Here is a 25,689-nt window from a genome sequence, read left to right on the forward strand (position 1 = left end):
TTCATAAAATGAATTATCAACTCTTCCAGGGAGACCAGCCTCCAGAACGTACAGAGGGACCTGTGGTTCCAGCAGGGACGAATTAATACTCTGTGAGGATGTACACACTGAAGAGGGTGAGGAATCGGTGGATGAGGAGGATGAGGATGACATCTTGCCTCCGTAGAGCCAGTTTGTGCAGGGACAGATTAATTGCCAGCTTGTTTTGTGGGGGCCCAAACGAACCAATCATTTCAGCCACAGTTGTGTGGCAGATCCTGGCGCTGAAATGATTTTTTTGTTAAAGTGTGCATGTCCTGTTTATACAACATAAGGGTGGGTGGGAGAGCCCAAGGACAATTCCATCTTGCACCTCTTTTTTTTCTTTGCATTATATACAGTTTGGGGCCTAGTTTTTCTAACTGCCATCCTGTCTGCCACTGCAGTATCACGCCTAGATGGGTCACGTGTTTGTGCCGCCCACTCATGTCGCTTAGCATAGTCATCCAGCTACCTTGGTGCAACCTTTTGGACATAAAAACACTATTGTGAGGTGTGAGGTGTTCAGAATAGACTGGAAATGAGTGGAAATTAAGGTTATTGAGGTTAATAATAGCATAGGAGCAGAAAAACCTACAAATTCTGTGATTTTAGCTGTTTTTATGCTTTTTTTAAAAAAAAATACAGATCCAAAACACAAAACCCAGAACCCAAAACACGGAAGGGTGGTTTTGGCAAAACCAATCCAGATCCAAAACACGAAGAAAGATCCAGATCCAAAACCAAAACACGAAAAGTGGCCGGTGCACACCCCTAGTCTTGACCATCGCGACCATCATTATGGACGCTCGCATAAGCTGTGGGTGCGTCCACAAGGCCGCCTCGCAAAAAAAAACAACACACCCTGATTCAGAGCGGGCGCTCGTTCAGAGCGTCCGGCTCTTAATCAGGCCAACAGGGCCATCGGGACCTGGCAGATGATGCGAAGACACCGCAAACAGGTTAGCCACCAATGGGCCACCAGGGACGTTAGGTTGACATTCAATTATGTTGACATGTCATCCGTGTAGATCATTGTTAACATGGCCACTGTTGACATACTGAGCATGTCAACATTTCAACCATGTCGCCATTCTCATGTTGACCTGATGCATATCGACATGAGAACTGTTGACCTAACATACCACATCCCAGGAAAAAGACTAAACTAATGATCAAAGCCATGAGAGTCTTGGAATTTACCTGGACTGCCATACAAGTTACAATCAAAAAATGGTTTTGCTCGGTGGCTATTTGTGATTCGCTAACTTTTTATTGTTTGCCTGGGACTTGTTTTCACTATAGCAGGGGATCCTCTCACTTGTGGCCTGGCAGTTACAGAGGAACCTTGCCCACCTGTTTAGTCTTTAGTCTTAAGGCTGTTTTTTGTTGTAACAGGTGAATCTGTTTTATTCAGCACCAGAGCAGGACTGTATGTCATGATGTCACGTCAAGGGGGCTGAGCCATTGGCACTAGGAAGTAGAGCCATGCCCAGAGTAATGGCTCTGACTTTAGAACACAGCATTCACTTTAAATGCTGTATGTGTTAATCACTTGGCCGGGCTAAAAAACAAAACCATAACCGACCACTCCAATGATAGCAAAGATAAATAATGCAATATATATGGTATCATCCAGTCTGAGAAAAACAGATATTATTGCACTGCAAGGTAATAAAAAATTAAACAATTCACTCCCATAACGCCCATATAATGGAACATTTTTGTGCGTCTTAATAGCCACCTCCCAGTCACCGCCCAGGAACTCCCAGCACTTTTCCAATACATTTCTGATTCTTCATGCATTTCAATCACAACTGCCCTTTGTGTATACATAGTACTGTGTAATACATGCACCATACAAGTTTTTAGGGATTATTAGGCACACGCAGAAGCAAAAAAGTCACGTTACTGAATCAGACCCTATATGTTCTTTTCACCATTTTCACCTCTAAAGTCTGTTAGTGATATCAGTAATATCAAACTACCTCCATATAATGCTCCAAGTCCCATATCATAACCCAATGTATTGGTAGCTATGCCCACTTGAGAGGGCCCAAGCCCACACAGCACTGGTAATACTCCCACCGCTTTCATATCACAACAGGAGCTTGATATATTTAAGCCCCAAGCCCCTTCGGCCCTTTATCTGGCCTTTGCAGGGAGGGTATCATAGGTATATTATATTGGGTGCAGGGTGTGCAGTGCCCTACACTACATACCTTGCACCCACAGTATAAATACCTGGTACTGGCAAGTGGGTTCCCATTCCTATGTGGTGTCATTTTCCCAATGACATTTAGATTGTGCCATGCAGTGAACGCAAAGACCCTGTGACTGTGCCAGAACCTTTGCAATCTTATGCGCATGCACCAACTTCCCTAATATCACTGGGAAGATGGCACTGCATAGTAGGGAGGACCAACTTGCTGGTACCAGGTAGAATGTGGAGGGGTAGCCCACTGCTCAAAGGAAGGAGGCCCGATACACCTGGGGCCCTTGGGCGTTAATATGCCCATGGAGGGGGGTCCGATGCACCATGTGGTGCATTGAGCGTTAGTATGCCCCTGGAGGGTTTGTTTATTACTGAAAGAATTTGAATGAAGGGGAAAAACTAGGTGAGAAAAAAAACTGTATATCTAGAGACAAGGTTGTCAGAAAACAGGAGTGTTAGCAGAGGAATCCCAGAACGGCTAATTTAGAGTAACAGTCCCCACACACCATTTTAAAATAAACATTTTGGAAACACGGCCCATAAGGAAAGCCATTTTTATGTTTTTACAGTGATTCTTATCATTCTCCCAGAGACTGCACTATTTGTTTTATTTTTCTGACTGTATAAAATGGTGGCCGTGGTTTCCTCAGATATCAGTGAGAGGAATGTAGCCAGTTTAATTATTTGGTCTGTGCGAGACTGTGGTAGATTAATAATGGATTTCAAATCTATGTCGTTGTATATATTACTAATGGAATTCAGCTGCTGTCCCCTGATTATTGATCCCCGCACCACCCATTTTTATATAAAACTTCTTCCTAGGACTGAAAAACACAATTATAGAGACAAGTCAAACTAAAATATCATAAATACAGCATGGCTAGTTTTGGTTTACTTGTATATAATAATGACCACAAATAATATAACTGTGATATAAAACAAAACAGAAAGTAAATTATTATTATTATTGTTCTTAGCTACTACAGCTTTTATAACTATTCCTGCTTATGTACCTCAAATGCTTGTGTTGCCTATTCACATCATTGCTGTGTCCATTTAAGCCCACTCTCGTTATTCGTATTATTGTTGTTTATTGTTATAGCACTATTATATAATGCAGAAAATATTTAATAATTCACATAAGCCACTTACCTTGTGTATAATAAAACATTGCCTGTCACATGACACCGCAGTGATGATATCATACTTTTCTTCTTTTGTTCTCCCCTCTGGGAACTGTCCTGGAGGGGAGATGCAGGAAGTGTGTGTGTGGGGGGGCAGGCAGTAGAGCGATTCACTAATAATGAAGTCATTCCCATCCCTTTTCAGCCCAATTCGCTAGGAAATTGGTGGAAAGCGATAGAATGACCTGTTCTTCCGAGAGTCTAACCTTCAGAAATTTTCAAGAAATGGGCAAGTAGTAATTAAAGACTACGCAGGGAAAGTAATGGCCTGCAAGATGCAGACATTGTGTGATTCTGGCCAGGGTGCCCATTTTATTTTTAAAGCGGCAATAATATAAAAGGCAAAACCAGTTTTGCCTTTTAAATTATTGCTGCTTAAAAAAAAAAAAAAGAAACAGGTGGAATCAGATCGATGCATGCATCTCACCAGCTATTACATTTCCCCCTAAGGGGACAATATATCCAGTAGTTTCTTCCTAAAAATATGAAGAAACAGTGGGTTCAGCAAGTTTTTGTGTTAAGTATGGACAACATGTGTGAAAGGGGTTGGGTATGGGATCCCGGCGGTGGGGATGCCGGCAGTCAGAATACTGACATCGGCATCCCGACAGAATCCCGACACCTAATGGTAAGTTGCCTAACCCTAACCCTCCCCCTAACCCACATTTCCCGCCACCTAACCCTAACTCCCACCCCTGCAGCCTAGCCCTAGCTTACCCCCCCTACAGCCTAACCCAAACCCCCCTTCCTGCAGCCTAACCCTCCCACTAGTGCCCATCCCTAACCCCTAAACCTAACCGTCCCCCAACCCTAATACTTACCATCAGGATGCCGGCTGTCGGGATACTGGCGCCGGGATTCTGACTGCTGTTGGGATTCCAGTACCAGTATTCTGAGCGTCGGCATCCCAACTGCCGGGATATCAATTACATCCAGCGTGGAAAGGCTATTGCGAGGGATACAGTATTGCAAATATCCCCTGCTTTCATTTACTATTGGGGCAGCACTGCATAACACTTCTGTTCCCATAGAACCCGAAGAAAATCACAATGAGCTTCTCAGACAAACACTGCACTCGCTGTACATGCAGGAACTGCACATGTGCATGGATGTCTGTCACAGCTGTGGTAAGTCAGCTGCAATAGGTTTTGGACTTGGCAGGTGGTCACTGGGACAGTCACTTTTCACAAGCACTGTCTGTCCCGGCTGAACTGCAATGATACCTTCCGATGAAAAATAATTTCTTATCATCACGATTTGTGGCAATAAGAAGTTATAGAACACAGGCCAAAACTTCCAAACTTAATACATAGGCCCCTAAATCATTTGGAAGCTGCCATTGTGGTGATTGCATCCATATATTTATATGCATTCCAAAAGTAATAATGTACTTACCGTAAACCGTTACTGAAATGTTTTTAGCCACCAAAGGAAAGTTGCTATCCCTGCAAGTGTACACTCCACTGTGTTTCATTGTCACAGTCTCTATCACCGTGAGTCTGTCTCCCTCATAGCCGTGTGGCATCGGATAAAAATCCACTTTAGACGGTAGAACCTGGTAGAACACAATAATGTTTGTTGCTTAGTGTACAAAAATATTTTATTGTTGTCCAGTTCTTTAATTGTTATTATAGTTTAAAACGCAGTAAACCAGAATTATTTCATGTTTACTATGTTAAAATGATCTCTCTATTACCAATGCTGCTGCCTATACAGTGTTGTTCTTAAAATACAAGCCCACATTATTTTGATTTTTCCTTTCATATGTTATATTTACTAGGTCCATTGTTACTTTGGTTGTAGATCCTGGAAGGAGCAGAAGTATTAGAAAAAAGACTCAGGGGCGGGATGCACTGCGTATCGCATTTTGGAACGTTAATAATGTCAGTATGTACTTAGAATTTTGAAATTGATTAAAATTGCAAAGGACAGCTCTTCCGAAAAGAGCTGTCCTTTGCGAATAGGGGATTTCCGGGTTTATAACCCAGAGGTCCCTCAGGTGACCCTCTGCGCATGTATCATATGACGCGCGTGCCAAGGGGGATGCTGGGAGGGATCTGATTGGATCCCTTTAGGGGACTAATGCGAAGAAAAACCCATAGGCAATCTTATATTGGGTAATGCCATCTATACATGGTGTTGCCCACCGACTCCATGCTCCAAAAATAACGCATTCCAGAGCTTGGTACATATGGTAAATGCAAGCAAAACTCAGATTTTTGCCCGCATTTAGGAGCTCATTCAGACCCGCTCGCAAGATGCGGCCGCTCGCTCCCAGCATATGGAAATTCAGCTAAGTGACGTCAAGGCAGCAGCTCGCATGGCAAGGCATAAACACGCCCACTATGTCTGGGAGAGCGATCACTTTGTGTTTATAGACGCCCACCAGCCTGTCTTTAGCCACCCACTTGTGTATGTCATCTCCAGGAAGTAGATACAACCATCGGCACATCGGGGTCCATCGAATCTGACCACAGCGCTTGTGGTTGACTGTACCCTGCCGCAAGCACAGCAAGCACTTCAGTGTAAAAATCAACCAGGTGACGTGTACTATGACGCTGCCTGTTAATTAGTCACGCTCCAGAAACGGCGTGAAAACACTCTGCCACGCCTGCGTCAACAACACCACTCCCCTGTTACTACTGGTCTGCCCCTGTTACCACCCACAAACAGCCTCTCCTGTCACTGATTCCACTGAGCTGTCTATGCAGGGCGAGCAAGAAGATTCTGATCTCTCGTACTAGTTTGCACACGCACACTGCGAACTACACGTATGCGCACATTAGTGAACATCGTCTGTAACCAGCGGCCACTTGCTAGCGAGCGGGTCTGAATGAGCTCCTTACTCTTTAGTACATACTGCCCTGGGACCTATTTACCTGGCTGCATATTAGCCCACTAATTAAAATCTATTATTGCTGCTATTCGCAGCAATGACAGATGACTCAGCTGGGGAACTTAATATTAAAGTTAAAGTTATTAAAGTGTCCAGAAGATAATTACAGGCTAATCCAATTATTTATAGCAGCAGCAAAAGAAGTGACTTCTGGGTTCTGACCGAGTGTTTGTACTGTGCATGTGCTGCCAAAAATTCATTACACATGCATCGCTAAAACACACCTAAATAGTATACTTACCGAAATTGGCAGGTGTTCCTTCAGGAGAGAGAAGTCCAGATTGACGGGTTGGGGGCTTGGTGCAGCACATTGAGTTATCACAGTAACACCCCCACAACAGTATATCATGTTTTCTTTGAAGCATTACTGGGGGCGGGGCCACAATGGCGTGATTCATAGCAAATCCTGTCATCAGGCTCCTTGCCCTGCCCACTTTACCCAGAATGTGCCGGAATGTAGGAAATCTGTCCACTTGCCACTAGGGGGTGAGGTTAGGGTTAGGCACATCTCAGGAAGGGTTAGGGTTAGGGGGGGAGAGGGTTAGGGATAGGGTACTTACCTGCCCTGTCGGGATTTTCTCCCTTCGGGCTGCCGGCATCAGGATATGAACCAGCGACTATTCAGCCGCCAAGACTTCATACCCATTCCCCTAAAATCACTGTACTTGATGAATCAGCCTCACACATTACTGTTTTCTAGCAAACTCTTAGAAAAAATACCTCGCAATGAACCCTACTGAAAACACTTTAAGTTAGTTCACATTATTTTCAAGATGTTTCTTAGTTATTTCTTCTTGATGTTACCTTTCCTTGGTGCACCCATTCCAATATCACTCTGGCATTAAAGGAGACCTCTCCAACACAGTGCAGCTTAAGCTTCTCTCCTACCAACAGAGTAGTGGGCTCTGCTCTCACATAAGTTATTACTGTAGGCTGCAGCCCTACAATATAAAAATATGATGGTAAGTCTACTGATATGGATTCACAGACACAGATAAAGGATTTAATCTGATTATTTATAATTTTAAATAACATTTTATGTACAATATTTCAAGATTTTCATGTCAAACTGATAGAGGATTAGTATATTAGTACAGTGACCGTTAAAAACAGTTATTTACAGAATGTGACCGAGGCCCTGATTCAGAGGCACTCGCTATTTGCGAGCGCTCGCTCTGAATCAGGATGGGCGATTATCGCGACCATCGGGCTTGCGACGAGACCCTTGTGGTAGGGTCTTGCCCACCGCAAGCCCCAGTGAACTACCTGCTCTAATAGAGCAGGAAGGTCACTACTGACATCACTGGTGATGTCAGTAGGGCCGCCCACAAACGCTCACAATTGACAGCCGCCCGTCTTGTAGTGAGTCCCGCAGCGAGTGAAAATTCACTCGCTACAGGGCTTGCGCACGCCGTGTGTGCGCACTGCCCGGCCATCGACCCGCTTGCGAGCGCTATGCGCTTGCGAGCAGGTCTGAGTCAGGCCCCTAGTTCTCAGTGTGACCTAGTTCCAAGATGGCTTCTAAAGCTCAGTCAAATTCAATAGGTAACCTGAGGTGTATTATTTTTCTTGCATCCAACTGCCACCCTCCAGCAGGTGGCGCCTCTAGGCACATGTCCCAGATGCCTTATGTGAAATTCAACACTGCATGCAGAACAAACATCAGACGTTAACAAGGATAAAATATAAAGGGCCCCATACATGGTGCAATATGTACCTTACGATGCGATGGCCGATCCAACGGCCGACATATCGGACGGTCCCCACACACAGAGCGATCCACTGCCCGACCGCCTGATATGCCGGCACCCCCCCCATAGCGATGCATGGGATCGTATATCGCATCACCAGATCTCTTGTGCAGCATATAAGATCTGGAGGAGCGATGTACGATCCCATGGGAGTGCGCACTGGCCGATATCATAGACACACACGGAACAATATAGCAGCGATATCGTTCCAATCGGTCAGATCGGCTGCTATATCGCACCGTGTATGGGGGCCTTAAGACTTCTGTTGTGTGAATATTTCCTCCTATTTCCCCTAAACAAAGTTGCATGTTAAGCCGCATACAAACTAGACGGTATCTATGGACGATATGGATTTAAACTAGGGGTGTGCACCGGACACTTTTCGTGTTTTGTGTTTTGGTTTTGGATCTGGATCTTTCTTCGTGTTTTGGATCTGGATTGGTTTTGCCAAAACCACCCTTCCGTGTTTTGGGTTCTGGGTTTTGTGTTTTGGATCTGGATTTTTTCTTAAAAAATAAAAAAAACCCGCTAAAATCACATAAATGGGCCTTTTTTGTTCCTACGCTATTAATAACCCCAATAACATTAATTTCCACTCATTTCCACTCTATTCTGAACACCTCACACCTCACAATATTGTTTTTAGGCCAAAAGGTTGTACCGAGGAAGCTGGATGACTATGCTAAGCGACACAAGGGGGCGGCACAAACACGTGGCCCATCTAGGAGTGGCACTGCAGTGGCAGACAGGAAGCCAATCAGCGTTATGGTGCCCATTTGCATGTAGCACGAACCCGGGAGATCCGTGCTACATGCATCTGTGTGATTGGCACAGAGCAATGACAGGTCCGTGAGACCCGTCTGTGCTGCTGTGGTAAAAAAAAAAAAAAAACCTGTGTAAAAAAAGAAAAAAATGGCGTGCACCCCCCCAAAAAAGAGCAACCAGCCCCGGGCATTAGTAACCCAGTGCTGGGTGTGCTTAAATACAGGGGACAAACGACGTAGGGGTCCCCTGTACTTAAGCACAACCAGCACCGGGCTAGTCAGAACCAGCGCTGGTTGCCAAAATACGGGGGACAAACGACATAGGGGTCCCCTGTATTCTGCGCAACCAGCTCTGGGCTCTGATCCGGTCCTGGTTCTGGAAATATAGGGGACAAAAAATGAGTAGGGTTCCCCTGTATGTTCCAGAACCAGCACTGGACTTTTTCTAGCGGGGGGCTGATGCCACAGCCAGGGGAGCCCTTTCACCGGGCCCCCCAGCCGCAGCATCAACCCTGACCGCTAGTCAGCCCAGGCCGGGGATCCCTGGAGAGCTGGGGACCCCCCCAATAAAGGGGTCACCCTCTCCAGGGCACCCCAGGCCCAGGCTGATAGCCCGGGGCTATCCCCGCCACCCCTGGTGGCGGTGGGTGGCGGGTTGATTGTGTGGTGTGGTGTAAATAAAGAATATCAAACATTGTCTTTACAAGTAGAACTGCAAGTCCCAGCAAGCCTGCCCCGCATGCTGGTACTTGGAGAACCACAAGTACCAGCATGCAGGGCATTAAGGGCCCACTAGTACCTGTAGTTCACCTGTAAAAAAATGTTTAAAAAAAACACAGGACACACACACCGTGACAGTATAAGTTTATTAAACATACATACACACACACACACACATGTACACATACTCACCTATGTAACCTGTAGCATCGGTCCACTTGTCCGGTAAAGTATCCATAGGGGACCTGTGAAAAAAAACATACTCACCATCTCCTATGCGAGGTTCTGTCCTCTTCGTTCCAAAGTAGGCATCCCCGGACTTGGCAAAAAAAAAAACGAAAACGCGATCCACGAACTTAGTACCGTTCTATAGAACGGTACTTCCCGAATGAGAGCTTAGCGGCGGGGTATCACCATGGAAACCCCGCTGCTAAGCGTTCATTGGCTGAGAGAGGTCATCTCCCGTCTCTCAGCCAATGAACGGCTCCCTCCATTGTAGTCAATGGTGGGAACCGCAGGGTAAACTTTAATAACCTTGCGGCTCCCAGCATTGACTACAATGGAGGGAGCCGTTCATTGGCTGAGAGAGACGGGAGATGGCCTCTCTCAGCCAATGAACGCTTAGCAGCGGGGTTTCCATGGTGATACCCCGCCGCTAAGCTCTCATTCGGGAAGTACCGTTCTATAGAACGGTACTAAGTTCGTGGATCGCGTTTTCGTTTTTTTTTTTTGCCAAGTCCGGGGATGCCTACTTTGGAACGAAGAGGACAGAACCTCGCATAGGAGATGGTGAGTATGTTTTTTTTCACAGGTCCCCTATGGATACTTTACCGGACAAGTGGACCGATGCTACAGGTTACATAGGTGAGTATGTGTACATGTGTGTGTGTGTGTGTGTGTGTATGTATGTTTAATAAACTTATACTGTCACGGTGTGTGTGTCCTGTGTTTTTTTTAAACATTTTTTTACAGGTGAACTACAGGTACTAGTGGGCCCTTAATGCCCTGCATGCTGGTACTTGTGGTTCTCCAAGTACCAGCATGCGGGGCAGGCTTGCTGGGACTTGCAGTTCTACTTGTAAAGACAATGTTTGATATTCTTTATTTACACCACACCACACAATCAACCCGCCACCCACCGCCACCAGGGGTGGCGGGGATAGCCCCGGGCTATCAGCCTGGGCCTGGGGTGCCCTGGAGAGGGTGACCCCTTTATTGGGGGGGTCCCCAGCTCTCCAGGGATCCCCGGCCTGGGCTGACTAGCGGTCAGGGCTGATGCTGCGGCTGGGGGGCCCGGTGAAAGGGCTCCCCTGGCTGTGGCATCAGCCCCCCGCTAGAAAAAGTCCAGTGCTGGTTCTGGAACATACAGGGGAACCCTACTCATTTTTTTCCCCTGTATTTCCAGAACCAGGACCGGATCAGAGCCCAGAGCTGGTTGCGCAGAATACGGGGGACCCCTACGTCGTTTGTCCCCCGTATTTTGGCAACCAGCTCTGGTTCTGACTAGCCCGGTGCTGGTTGTGTTTAAGTACAGGGGACCCCTATGTCGTTTGTCCCCTGTATTTAAGCACACCCAGCACTGGGTCACTAATGCCCGGGGCTGGTTGCTCTTTTTTTGGGGGGGAGGACGCCATTTTTTTCTCTTTTTACACAGGTTTTTTTTTTTTTATTTACCACAGCAGCACAGACGGGTCTCACGGACCCGTTAGTGCTCTGTGTCAATGACACAGATGCAAGTAGCACGGATCTCCTGGTCCGTGCGTGCATCTGTGTCATTGAAATACACAGCAGCACAGACGGGTCTCACTGACCCATCTGTGCTCTGTGTCACTGTCAATCACACAGATGCATGTAGCACGGATCTCACGAGTCCGTGCTACATGCAAATGAGCACCATAATGCTGATTGGCTGAGAGCCGTGACAGACGGCTCTGTCAGCCAATCAGCACTTTGCCCATTAAAGGCAAAGGCATTTTTTTTTAAATGGCCGCTCGAGGCAAAACCTCGAGATCCGACAGCAGATCTCGAGGTTTTGCCTCGGGAGAGGGATCCGGGGCAGACAGGGAGATCCGAGCTTGGGCTCGGATCGCCCCGGATCCCCGAAGTTCGGGTGGGTTCGGTTCTCAGGGAACCGAACCCGCTCATCCCTAATTTAAACGGTCGTCAACGATGCTTTTTGTCGTCCGTACATGCAGGCCAATCTGACGATATCGTCAAGAATTGCCTATTCACAAATGTGGCAGGATGACTTCACTGAAAGATATCTTTAAAGATCAGCTGTCTCCCCGAAGTGTATACCTGCTCCTTTCGGAGCAGTGAATCTTTTTACTGCTCCTTTCGGAGCAGTGACGCTAGTGTGCATGGGTGACCTACAGATCACGCATGCAAACAAGAGCCCCGATGTCTGGAGGAAGGAGCCGGGCAGGGGCGGAGTTATCCAAAAGGATCCCTCTTGGCAACCCGGGACGTGCCCGGTGACGGAGCAAATGCCATCTGAAGATGGCAAATGCTCCTGCACTCAAGCTCCGAATATATTATATTTTCCGAGCTTGATGAGTACCTAGTTATTGACCCAGACTGACTTTGGATTTGGTTCTTAGTCCTAAATTGACTTTGATGGTCTCCTGGATTCTGGCTTGTCCGCTGCCAACTTTGACCTCAGATTGTGTACTGACTTTGCCTTGCCACCAGACCTGACCTACCTTGTCTGTTTCCAATCCACTAGTATCTCACATCTGATGTATACTCCTTTAGTATTCTGTCTATCTAAATACCATTGCCAACTACCTGGGTTAATAAGTCCCTAATATCTGGAACTTGTAGACCTGCAGCATATTTTAAGCTTTAGAGGAAAAGTGTCTCACTACAGATGAAGACCTAAAGCGAGAAAGGAGCATATTAACTCTAGGAGTAAATGTATAATAATGACACATGAAATAAAGACATTTCTAATATCCCAACACTAATGACGTTTAACGGAACAATATTTTTTTGGGGAAAAAGGAAAAGTTAAAATGAATGAAACAGCTAGTCTTACAATGTTAGTAAGCTGGGATTTGAAGTGCCATTTCCCCTCTTTTCCGCCAATTTCAGTTGGACCTACAAATGTTTGAGTGGCAGTTGCATAACTATAATGCAGTCGTGAGCCCATTTGTGCATGAGATAAATAAATAGTTATAGTGGACCTGATGCTATGTGTAATGCAAGTCAGCATATTTTCTACTACATTGCGTATAGTAATATCTTTGCCCTTATGCGTAGTCATCATGGTGCACTTGCATCAGCTTATACTTAGTACCAATGATACCCCTGGGGTATTTTTAGCTTTTATACAACTCTGTATAGCCTACAAATGATACCCCTGGGGCATTTTTAGCTTTCATACAACTCTGAATAGCCCACAAATGATACCCCAGGGGTATTTTTAGCTTTCATACAAGTCTGTGTAGCCCACAATTCCATCCAAACAACCTCACTGAACCCTGTCTGCATGTAAACACCCCATTACAGGCCAGTTACGCCCCTTCAGTGGCAAGTCCATGAAATGCGTTCAGCTCTGTATCAGATATACCTGCAAAGCTTTGTAGCAGAGCATGCGTAGTGCGAAAACCCACAAGACCTGCTCCGCAAACAAGTGCATTTCCAACTCAGCATCAGGTCCAGTGGCATTAGTAATATTGGGCCTGATTCAAACCCACTCGCAAGCGCACAGCGCTCACAACCGGGTCAATGATCAGCCAGTGCGCACGCACTGCATGTGCAAAGCGCATGCGCAAGCCCCGGAGCAAGTGAGAACTTCACTCGCTCCGGCGTTTGCTACAAAACGGGGCGGCTGTCGATGTTGATCGACAGCTCGCCCCGTTTTGTAGGCAGGAGTGGGGGGTGGCTGGACAAATGGAGGCGTTCCCGAAGGAATGCCTGCCGTTTGTGGGCGGCCCTACTGACATCATTCGGAAAGGAAGTTCACTCGGGGTTGCGGGAATCAAGACCCTACCACAAGGGTCTTGTCGCAAGCTCAATGGTCGCGATAATCGCGACCATCACCAGGCCGCTCGCAAAAGCTGTGGGTGGTCACCCACAACTATACGAGCGGCCTGGAGGCGGATTTTTTTTTTTTTTAAATCCGCCCTGATTCAGAGCGAGCGCTCGCAAATAGCGAGTGCCACTGAATCAGGCCCTGTGTATTAGATGTTTGATATTGCACACTTTAATTTATTGAAATTACAAAATAAATATAAATATTGATAAATATAAATTATAAAAATAGTTCATAAAAATTTGAATATTACTTAAAAATTTTTAGTACATGTACCATTTTATAAAGTTCGTGTAGTAGTTTATGCTGTTGTTCCTTTGTCAATTCATATTATTACATGAAAGAGTAGGATTGAACCAGATATGGTGACGATTCAGTCTGTCTGGATGAGTCTGCAATTCAGAAGCTCTTGGGGAAAAATATTTCAAACCGATTTTTTGATCTATTGATCATGCAATGTTATTGCATCCATCTTACTAGCTGTGTGGTCAGTAAGCACTGATTGTTTACCCAGTACTTGATTCAACATTGCGATTCTGTGCCTTGCGCATGCGTCCAAGCAGAGCATATGCAAATTTTACAACTATAGGCAATTCAGAGTTGTATATACCTCAGCCACATCTCCACAGATGGCAACTGGGACTTATACCGCAATCCACTGCCTGAAAAACCCAGGTTATTGCAGAGATAACCTGGAGTGCACCTCAGTGAAAACAGCTCCCCCCAAAAAAACAGATCCAGTGACCCAGGATTCCGACACAGGTAGGACCTGAGTTGAGGAGCAATGCAAACGGGTTATACATGTCGGACGACCCAGGTCCCATTTACAGTATGGGGAGATCCAGCTTTCCCAGATGATGTCATCTCCAAGCGCCAGCAGGAGAGTTTCATTGAACAAGGGTGCAGTGTGAGTGCGACCGACCCAGGTATAACCCGGGTTAAAGTGCTGTGGAAACGGGGTGTGAAGGCAGGTCTGAACCAGTTTAGAAGCATGTTCGGACCCAGGACGTTGGTGGTAAAGGGGTATAAGTGTGCCATATGTGTGTAGAAGGAATTAGGGGTTAAGATGTTGAGCATACAGAGAGAATCATCCAATTATGTCCAGCCTGCCCAAATATGCCTCTGACCTGTTTAAGCACACCCTTTTCTGCTCTGCAATTCCGAGAGGCCACACAAACAAGTGGCTCTCCACCATTTCAAAGTCACAAATTGTATCGCAGAAACCGGGATACTTGGTGGGTTTGGAAATGTAAGGTCATACCCAAATGACCAAATGACTTGCACATGAAATAGAGGAAGAATAACATAAATGATAATAACAATCAGCATTACGATTCATTTTAAATTGACAGAGTATTCTATGCAGTGTATGCATTGGTTAGCCAGTGCTTATATACAGTGAACCACATTCAGAATTCCACAGCATGGAACATTCCTAAACTTCTCCAGGACCCAACTACTAATAAAAAAGAGATTGTTTATATCGCCCTTTAAAAGGAAAGTTTGTAATGTTCTGACATCTAGAATTGTTATTAGCTGCACATTAGATAATAATTGTACCTCTATAAATATTTCAGTTCAGTCTCTGACTCAACACATCACCACAGCAACTCTCTATAAAGTTTTAATATGAGGCACATAAATGAATGAAATCACAATTACACATCAAAAGTTTGTAAAACTGAAGTAACCTAGAGATATATGTTTCCCAGAAAATGACAAATTAGATAAGACAACAATGTTAGTTAATTTATTCCACAAATCGGAAGAAGATGGTCATGAGTGAAGGCAACTGAAAGGATCCCGCTTCGGAACCCAGGATTCCTTCCCATAGAGAAGGAACAGTGTGCAGGAACATAGGATATCTGAAGATGGCGAATGTTCCTGCTGTCAAGCTCTCGAATATATTGTATTATCGGAGCTTGATGAATTTAGATCCCCATACTAGTGTATGGAGACAGCAGGCAAGACCAGGGCTGAAAGGTAAGCAGGATATATCGGTTATATCTCCTGCTTACCTTTATAATGAGTGGCCCGATACTTCATTTATACAAAAGTATAAAACAGGTATAATTTTGTACAATTTAATTTTGTAATCTTGATTTTGTACAATTTAAGTGAATCTGTACATTTTATACCATATTAATGCAGCAAAGCAAGAATACTATTGGTGTTGCTCAGACCAACAGTTGTAATGCTAATTATAGGGTACCATGAGTGTAAAAGGAATTCTCAAACTTGACTGATGACGATAAACAAAGTTAGACAAAATAATTAGACATCACCTTTAAATGAGATTTGTTGCTTACCAAGTCTATACATCAAGAAGGATGTGTGGTAATGTATCCGATTGACCATCGTGTTACATTGCAAAACTTCATGAAAGCTGGAATTAGGTATTATAAAGCCGATCTTAGGGTCCCACTTCATTCCATGTCGAACAATTTGAGATTTATTAGGGTACTGAAGGAAAGAATGACAAAGTTTATATTTTTGCAACATGCCCAATTTCTAATAAAAAAATAAAAAAAAACATTACAAGTGGAATAAAATATTGGGGCTGTATACAAACTATTCATCCTTTGCCAGGGGTGTGACTGTAACATCATTGAGAACAGGGCTGTATTTCCCAATACTATTTAAAAAACAGTAATTAATGACTGTGACTGTGATAATGCATCATATACCAAGCGCAATATGCATGTTTGCTCAAGTGATAATGTTATTGACTCTATAGCAACTACGGATGTACCCTCATACACTATTGCTGCAGTCACGCCAACCAGCACCTCTCAGCACTCCAGGTTCCCACGGCTCAGCTTGTGCCAAGCTGAGTCACAGCTTTGTTGCACTTATTCGACCAAAAATGTGCTTTAGTCACAATGCGAAGCAATTAAGACACACCTGGAGACTACACTGATTCATTTAATGTGCAACACTTGTATATCAGTGGGCGACTGAGTCTGCATCTGTATACGAAATGCTACAGTGCAGCAGCCGTGGCACGCCAAGTACCTTTCTGCTTCATTTACAGACTCAGTCGCACACAGATATATAAGTGTCACATATCAAATTAATCAGTGTTAGTCTACTGGTGCATCTTAGTTGCATCGCACTGCGATTAACATGAAAAGGGTGAAAAAGACGTTCAGAGCAACCAGCACGTGACCTGGCGGCTCCTTCACGACAGGGGTCTTGTGATGCATGGCGTATTGAGGCTAAGGGTTATATTTACTAAAGTGCGGGTTTTTAGAAATGGAGATGTTGCCCATGGCAACCAATCATATTCTACTTAACATTGAAATAGCACCTTCTAGAAGATAATAGCTAAAATCTGATTGGATGTTATGGGCAACATCTCCACTTTTAAAAACTCTCACTTTAGTAAATATACCCCTAAGTGTATGAGGACACATCTGTATTTGCAAATAAGGAAATGGGGTAGCTGATTTATGGGTATTAACAGTTTTGCTATATTAAGTACCTAAGTATGATTATAAATTAAAGGATGTAGGCTATAAATACAACTTTAATTCACCTCTAATCCCAAGAAGTTCTCTTGATTACTTTTGTAAGTCAGTGAAACAATATGTTCATATACTGCAATACAGTATTATACACAAAGGGCCTTATTCAGTTAAAAGCAAAGGTAATCGCAAAATGTGTCTGGAAAAAAGTAACATTTTGCCATCTATTCTGAGTTTGCCACAGACACAAAATGGATAAGTTGCACCCGCAATTCTCTCCCCATATAAGTAGCTGGATCAGATACGCCAGGAACATGACAGGAGGTGTCGCTTCACTGTGAGTACAAAATATACATAATGCACACACTTTACAGGACATAGCTTGCAGGCTATAAGTAAGTACCCAGTTAGACTGGAACATGTGAAATGCTAATTGAAGTCTTTTTTTTTTTCTTAAGTAACAAAGGAAGCATTCCCCTTCCCAAACAGTAGGAAACGTACTTTATTATTTTAAAAGGACAATGTAATTTTGCTTTTATATCACAGCTGCAGCACTTTTTATGCATTAATGAAGTGCAACCAACCAATTAGATGCGGACTGTGGCCATCATCATCAGTTCACACCTTGCACAAGAATTTCAGTACCCGCCAGACTGGCATGTTTGAAAAATGTCAGTGGCCATTTTTGTTGTAATTTGCTTTTGCAGTCTCATAATACGATCTGCCGCATCTACATGACTCCACAACCCCGGCCCCCTGGTTGTGGGGAGTTGCAGGTGCAAGTTGTCTAGAAGAAATTATGCACATTGTGTAAGGTGCAAGTTACAGCGAAAAAAAGCTACAGCTTACTTTCCATCCCACTGAGGTCCAAACGAGGAAAAAAAGTCCCAAAATGATAACAGGGTCAAAATGATTTAGCTATAAAGAATGTAACAATTGATAAGGGAAGTGAGCTCGAGGGTGAAAGATTAGTGACTTACTTAATTACCAATGATTTTAAAATGGTGTGTACGTAGATGAAAACAGCACACTTATATATCCTGACAGTTGCTAATTGTATTTTACATATAATACATAACTTACAGTCATTTGTAGAGAGTGAAAATAATTCTAGAGAGATTACTTTTTACTTTTTTCAATCAGGCTGAAGAATTACAATTGTTTCCTATGTAAAGGGGTTATGGAAAATAAATGTGGCACAAAAGCTTATACAGAAGTGGTAGTGTAACGTACAAGCAAACGTTGCTGAAAACCCTGACAAAAGAAGAGCTAAATGAAATAAGATGAAGGTCTATTTTTCCCTGATGTCTGATGTATTAAAATATGTCATAGAAAAAAATTGGCATCTTTTTCAGTCCAATACTGATCTTGCTTAAAAGTGTAATCTTGAACTTACAATCTCCTTTGTGTAAATCTACAGAACATTTTATTACAATACGTAAATTCAGTTCCAAAAGAAAAGAAGGAAACAGGTTATATAGTATAAATACAGAAGGAAATGACAAATAGGATGATTGTTCTATCTACCCTGGCTCGTTATATGAAATAGAATTCTTATTTGAAGGGAATGTGCAAAATATTTCCCAGTTTATAAGATTTAAAATTATATTAGTAGTTTATGCTATTTTCTGCCCTTGGGGCATACTTGCCAACTGTCCCTTAATGTCAGGAAGACTCCCTGAAATAATAGCAATCTCCTTGACACCATGAAGAGTCTAGCTATCTCCCTGATTGGACCTTATCCCCATGAAGCTGTTATATAAATGAAGAAATCAAAAATAGATACATTCATGGTATAATCAGTGCCATATAACTGCATTGGTTACAAGGCTCAATGATCCCATTAGCTACGCTACATGCATTTCCATATAGTGATAAGGTGCCAGCCAATCAGCTCCCAACAGTCATTTTTCAAACACAGCCTGTGAGATGGCAGTTGGGAGCTGATTGGCTGGCACCTTATCACTTTTCACTCTGTCTCCTAACACTGCTTAGTAAATAGACCCCAAGGTTTCTCATGGCAACTTATACATGAGCAAGCCCTGAAAGTATCAGTGTGTTTTTTCATCAACAAGTAGATCTTACTAACAGCATTGTCTCTTGTTTACATTTGGATGTAAGACAATTCTATAGCACGCCTCTCAGATGTAGCAGTAAACGTCCACTTTACCACCGCACTCATATGGGTTGCTTTCAAAATCTCCACGAAATGCTTTTTCAAAAGTAGGCAATTATGCCTTGAGGTAGATTCTACTGTATACTGTATATAAAGTACAGTAGCTGAGAAAAAATATTTTAAGATTCGATGTAGGAACATTGTAGATTATACTGGATGAAAACGAACTTACAAAGGAGCCGGGAAACGTTCTGTGCACATTCCAGAAAGAGATGATTGGAAGAGAATGGGGAAGAGCTCAGAGATAAATATAGTACTTATATTCTACATTCTCTAATGTACAGAAAACATGGGGCATTATTATTATTATGACAGTGGCAATATATATATACATGGGTGTCAGAATGAGGGGGGGCAAGGGGGCAGCTCACCCCCCACCCCTCTCCCCCTAACAATTGAAAGGAGCAGCAGCTACGGACGGTCAGGGGCTGAACTTTATAACAATAGGCTGCACGGCCCGCCCCTGGACCACATGGAGGAGTAGGTGTAATGTTTTATTTGTAAGTTAAAGCACCGCACATTACACCTCCTCCTCCGTGCGGTGTAGGGGCTGTGCAGCCTATTGCTATAAATCACAGCCCCTGACCATCCACAGTCGCCGGTCAGATAAGAGATTGAGGGAGGGGAGGAGAAGGGAGAAGAGGAGAAGGGCGAGGATGGGGGGTGCAGGAACGATGTTGTGTATATATTTGTATTTTAGTGAAGATTAATTACATATTTAAAAACTAAACAGGACACATCTTTATTAACATTTGTGTATATGTACTTATATAGCACCAGAATATTCCATTGTGCAATTAATATTCTACTAAAGGGGGCACAGATTAGTTGTCACAGTTCTACGTGAAGTTATGGAATCAATACTAATAGCCTGCATTTGTATTACCAATAACAAGATGGCGAGTATTTGCCAATAATATATATTATATTATAACAGATGTATACACTTATAATATTATCAGCAATTATTCGCTGGAAGTTTGCATAGCCTAGAACTTTCTCCATTAGAGATACAGTATGTGATCCCGCTTTTCTGTTGCTCAAAAATACTCTTTGGGGTCAATTCGATTAGGAGCAAGTTTGTGAAAGCGAGTATGTTTAATGAAACTCACATATATCGCGCGAATGCGTGCAACCAAGAAATGCGAAATCCAATTAGAAATGCTAAAATGAGGTACCTGCGGCAAGGTTGTGTGAGTTTTCTGCAAAAAGCGACCTGGGTGAAGTGCATGGAAAATTGGGGAAACCATCCTGGATCTCAAAAAATTGGCAACTGACATAGCATATAGAAGGCTGTTAGTAAAGTATTGGATGTTCTTAAAAGGTGTCAAAAGCTGATTTTTGCACTTTTTATTAATCTTTTAAAAATAATAGCAAGCACTGTTGGCTTTTACCTAGAGGTTGTGGGGCTGCAGTCTGTGACTGCACTGGCTACATTGTGACTGGAGGTGGCTTCCCATTGGAAGCGCCACCTGCCAGTCACACACAGGACAGGTAGCCCCAGGGGGAGGTGTCTGGGACTGCCAGTCTGGGCTGCGATTAGCAGAGAGCGGCTTCCAGTTGAAGCCACTGATCTGCCTTTCGGGCAGTTTTACACAGCTTCTTGGGGCTGCAGTCAATGCAGCCCCCAGAAGCCAGTGTTATGCACATGCTCAGCGCCACCGCCACTCATGTGCATGCGCTGGTCCTGGCTCCTGCCAGATCTATTGCACAGGTGCTGGGAACACAGGCCCTGATTCAGAGACGGACGCTCTGACAGAGCGCTCGCTCTGAATCAGGGCCGTCCCTTCTACTTTTTGGAGTGGCCTCCTGGCCGCTCGCATTGCTGTGGGTGGCCACCCACAGCTATAGCGAGCGGCCAAAATGATGGTCGCGATGGTCAAGACCATCGCGACCATCGGGCTTGCGATGAGACCCTTGCGGTAGGGTCTCGCTGTCGCAAGCCCTCCCACTGACATAACTAGTGATGTCAGTGGGGCTGGCCCCAGATGGTAGGCGTTCCCATGGGAACGTCTTCATCTGGGCAGCCACGTCCCCGGCACGCCCACCAAAGGGGGCGTGCTGTCAATCACCATCGACAGCACGTCCCCTTTGGTGCGAGACCCATAACGACGGCTTGGCCAAAAGATACCTCTCCCTCCAGGGACTATTGCCAAAAGTGGCAAAACATGAGGTGCAAAAGTGAATGGAGAGAAAAATTCACACAGGGATGACTGTTCATACAAAAATGGATCCTTTCCTGAAATTGCCCCAAGGAGGCAAAGCATGTGGTACAAAAGTGAATATGGAGGAAAATTCACTTAGTGACGCCTGCTCAGGCAAAAATGGTTCATTCTCTGAAATTGCCTGAAGGTGTCAAAGCACCAGTGTCCACACCAGACACCTTTCTCCTGCTATGGTACAGTACCTCTGCTTGAAGCTTGCACCATTAGGACACCTATTTAAGACAGTAGGGGTCTCAACACAATGCTCACTATTAAATTCTTCTGCGTATATACAGTATGTCCACCATGTCCCTCTTCAGGTGGACTGTGAGTCTGAAGAGGTGACTAGGTCCTCAGCCTCTTCAAAGAGGCATGTATAGTGACATTCAGTACAGATGGCCAGTGTGGCATTTGCAGGTAAGACCTCCCACCAAATTATATACCTCACATTGGAAGCTTAGTCAGAGGTATGAGGTTTACAGGTTTCAGTGGTGTCCCTCCCTGTGTTGTCACCTGGTGCGGGGAGGTATGCTACCACCAAAAAGGGGTGTGGCCTTGTGGTAATGAGGTGTGGCCTTGTGGGAGGAGACGTGACCTCGCTGGAGGGGGCGTGGTCTCGCTGACCAAACCCCGTTGTCCTGTGCTTTTTACCGGGGGGCCGAGGGGGGTGTTTTACCGGGGGGCCGAGGGGGGTTGCAGGAGGTGCGGACTGCCCTGTCCTGTGTGCAGTCCCGGCTCCCTCACAGTGTCAGGAGCCGAGTGCTGCACTTAATACTACAGTGCAACACCCGGCTCCTGTCACTGAGGGGGAATCTGCACCTGGTGTCACCCATCGGCGGGTGACACCCGGGTGCGGTCCGCAGCCCCCGCCCCTTCTTGTGACGCCACTGACAGGTTTGCCCAGCTAGCCTGTAGATTGTGCATCCTGACATACCCTGCCTCAGTTTTGCTATCACGGCATACTACTGTTCTTACCGTTTGTTCAGAAAGACTGATTCTGCCATAGCTGAGGAGCTAAACAGTGAGACCTGTCAGTGCTCTGGATGGGAGACCAGGAGCAGTGTGCTTTTTCTGCGCAACAGTATCTCTAGTAACTTTTAAATATACCTGTTTCATAGAACTGTAATGGAGTTCCAACTCTCAATATCACCTTACACCTGCACACGTTTAATGAAAGCAGTGGTTCCATACTGTTATTGTCACCTTCATCAGAAAGCAGTCTACTGCATAATAGACTGGACATATTAGTCAGTCTCCAAGGTCTAACTCTGTCTACCCTTGCCAAGCTTGGATCATCCCTATGTGACTCATATTTGAATGGACAATTTCAGCTTCCCAAGAACTGCCGTTTTATTTTATTCTTAAAATGAAGACTTCACTGTAGAATACTTTATGTATATACTTCCTGGAGAAATGTGTTTTCACTGCTTTGTCCTATTTAACAAGAGGGAAACCACAGAGAACGTACTGTTGACTTTGGTTTCCGCCATCCCCATTGTTTCCTGGATCTTTCTGGGTAAAAGCTCAATGTGCATATGCAGCATAATACTGGAACCATTCACTGGCAAGGTTAGGCTACTGGTGAAGGAGAGAAATACTACAATTAGGGATGGGGTTTCCAAGAGGAGCCCCAGATTGATAATTTGCTGACATAGTGTGTTCTGTATTACTGTGATACAGGGCAGTAACTAGGGTAGCGCGACCTGTGCCATGGCACAGGGCACCGCAGGACAAGGGGCGCTGTGCAGGCCTGTCAATTTTCTGTTTATTATCATTCTCACTTGTAGCTTCCTCTTATTTTATCCCCAGCATCTCCTGGCCTCCCCTATATCTTCCCTGGCCCTTCCCCATGAGGCCATGGCCCTTTTTCGCATGCGTTATGTCCCTAATTGAAAAATAGGGGGGCGCCAATGCTCTTTCTGGCACAGGGCACCAAAAAGTCTAGTTACAGCTCTGCTGTGATATGCAGCATTACAGAGCACAGCCATCAACCCACCAATAAATAAACCCCTATGTCTCATCCATGCAGTGTAGATGGCATTCTCACTTTACTATACTACAATTTTTGAAAACAATAATACAGACACAATCAGTGTGCCGCGTTTCTAGAGCAATTGTTTGGGAACCTGTATTTTAGTCTCTTATTTTTCTTTTCAGGTAATGATTGTCAGCTTCATTTTGGATGTTCTATAATTACCCATTGCTGCGTACTCCCCTTCCTGGGCTTCCTTTATACACAGGAAGCCGACTGAATGTCTCCACACGACTCCATCACTTCCTTGCAAGTAGCAGAGCTGTTAGACTGGACGTTCTACTTTACTTGTTCTGAGGACAAACATAAGTGGCAGCTGATAGGCCGGCAGCAGAGGCCATGATGGCCAAGGATCAGTAAATATACAGGAAAGATGAAGATTATATGATTTCTAAGGACACTATAAACTCCATATATACTCTGCACACACCAGAGACTAACCTAATAATTTAAGAATGGCGAACATTTTATCTCATTTTGATGCTAACTGATTAATATAAGTAGAACAAATACATATTATATTAGAAATGCTCCCTTTTTAAATTATTAAATGTAAATCTGACCTTTACATACCTTTTACTATTAACACTGAATTCAAAAAAAGGTAAAATACAGATTCAACAGGCACTATATGAATAAATATAAAGTTTCTGTATCTAACAAAATATGACAAACATACAAAATAAACGATTCTACAGTACTTCTGCCTTAATGACATTCATCAGTGCAGGCATCTGGGACACCAAATGGGAATATGCACTGATGCTAATGTAACATTTCCTGTCTAATCTTACTTTTGGTTCTGCGTCTTTATTAATAACATATTTTCATCTATTAACCTAAAATGATGCTCACTGAAGCCTTGTTTACCTCTGAATTAAGGGGTAAGGATTATTCATCTCTTAATTAAAAGGTAAGAAAATTAGAAAACATTGGGACTCTATTCATGTATCATATCATTAATGTTTGATTTGTAGATTTGCACCTAGGAAATGCACTTTCCTATGATGTGTGGGCACGCTGCTAAAGGTACTGTATGCTGTACACAGTAAAGGTGAGCGGTTTGGAATCCGCAAAATACGACAGAACTAAAAACAATCTTTTGCAAGAGGACTCAAGTGCTGTGTGTTGCACAGCGGATTGCTAAAGTCATTACAGCTATGTTAGCATTGGATCTGCTTCCAATTTGCACCATCATGCAACAGATTTTAGCAGATTAGTTGAGGACATGTGTCCATTCCTCCACATTTCATCTTAAATCCATTTCTCCTAAACCATAATTCCTCAGCTTTACAGGAAGGTTAAAAGACTGACTCATTCATTCCCTAGTAAATACCATTATACCAAAGATCTGCGTAACTACTGATATGTGGACAAGCAGTCCAAGTCAAACAAAAACTCAATGACTATGACAGCCCATTCATAGCTGTATCACCCTATATCTGAAGATGATGGTCGTTCATACACACTGAATAGCCGTCATCTGCTTGTGCCCTCGGGTCCCGGCGGCCGGGGGACGGGACCCGATGGGCGGGTCGTGGGCGTGTCCCACCCCCCTCCTCGTGCCTGCCGCTGTATGTGTACGGGTGGTCTTCCGAACGCCCGTACACACCTGCCGATGGACAGATATGTCTGCAAACATATCTGTCCATCGACTGTGCCAACGTTCACCGACATATCGCGGGTACACACTGGCCGACATGCAGCAGATATATTGGCCGAACAATTGATCGGCCAATGTATCTGTCAGTGTGTAGTTACCCAGCATAAGGAGCAGCAGCACTTGTAGCACTAACATCATCATCCTTATCATGTCAGCATGGTAGTGCTAGCACACAATGCTCACAATACACAGGCAAACTATTTTCATTGGCTTTATTAATAAACATACCGGTGTCAGTCCATTGAAAAAACTCTGCAAACTCAGCTTGCGCATTTGACATGAATCCATCGCCAACAGTGTTAGGCTGCTGGCAACACAGGAGTGTCTCCCGCAGAGAAGGGAAATACCACTGGACCTTGCCAGACAACTAAGTAATGGTAAATTCTGGCGGTATAATGGAAAATATCACTGTGAGATGCAGCAATGCTATAGAAAACATACTGCCCGAGAATGAAATACAAAGATTTTCTCAAGCTACTTGACTACAGGCTCAGGCCACCTTGGGGTATCTTCTTTTCTGAAAACCATGTATTACTGCTGCTATTCCTCTCCATGGGGCATAT

General features: G+C 44.3%; 1 protein-coding gene across 1 annotated transcript in view; it reads right to left on the bottom strand.

The window, feature by feature from the left end:
• LOC148507871 (vascular endothelial growth factor receptor kdr-like) overlaps positions 1-25,689 on the bottom strand; it is a 299,765-nt gene that overhangs the window by 165,014 nt on the left and 109,062 nt on the right. The window contains exons 5-7 of the mRNA XM_088445571.1: positions 15,894-16,047; positions 7,118-7,254; positions 4,813-4,972 (exon numbers count right to left, since the gene is read on the bottom strand). Of these exons, the coding sequence (XP_088301697.1) occupies positions 4,813-4,972; positions 7,118-7,254; positions 15,894-16,047 (451 nt within the window). The remainder of the gene's footprint in view (positions 1-4,812; positions 4,973-7,117; positions 7,255-15,893; positions 16,048-25,689) is intronic.

This window comes from Taudactylus pleione, unplaced genomic scaffold (assembly GCF_031769625.1).
Source record: "Taudactylus pleione unplaced genomic scaffold, aTauple2 ptg000381l, whole genome shotgun sequence".
NCBI classification, from domain to species: domain Eukaryota; kingdom Metazoa; phylum Chordata; class Amphibia; order Anura; family Myobatrachidae; genus Taudactylus; species Taudactylus pleione.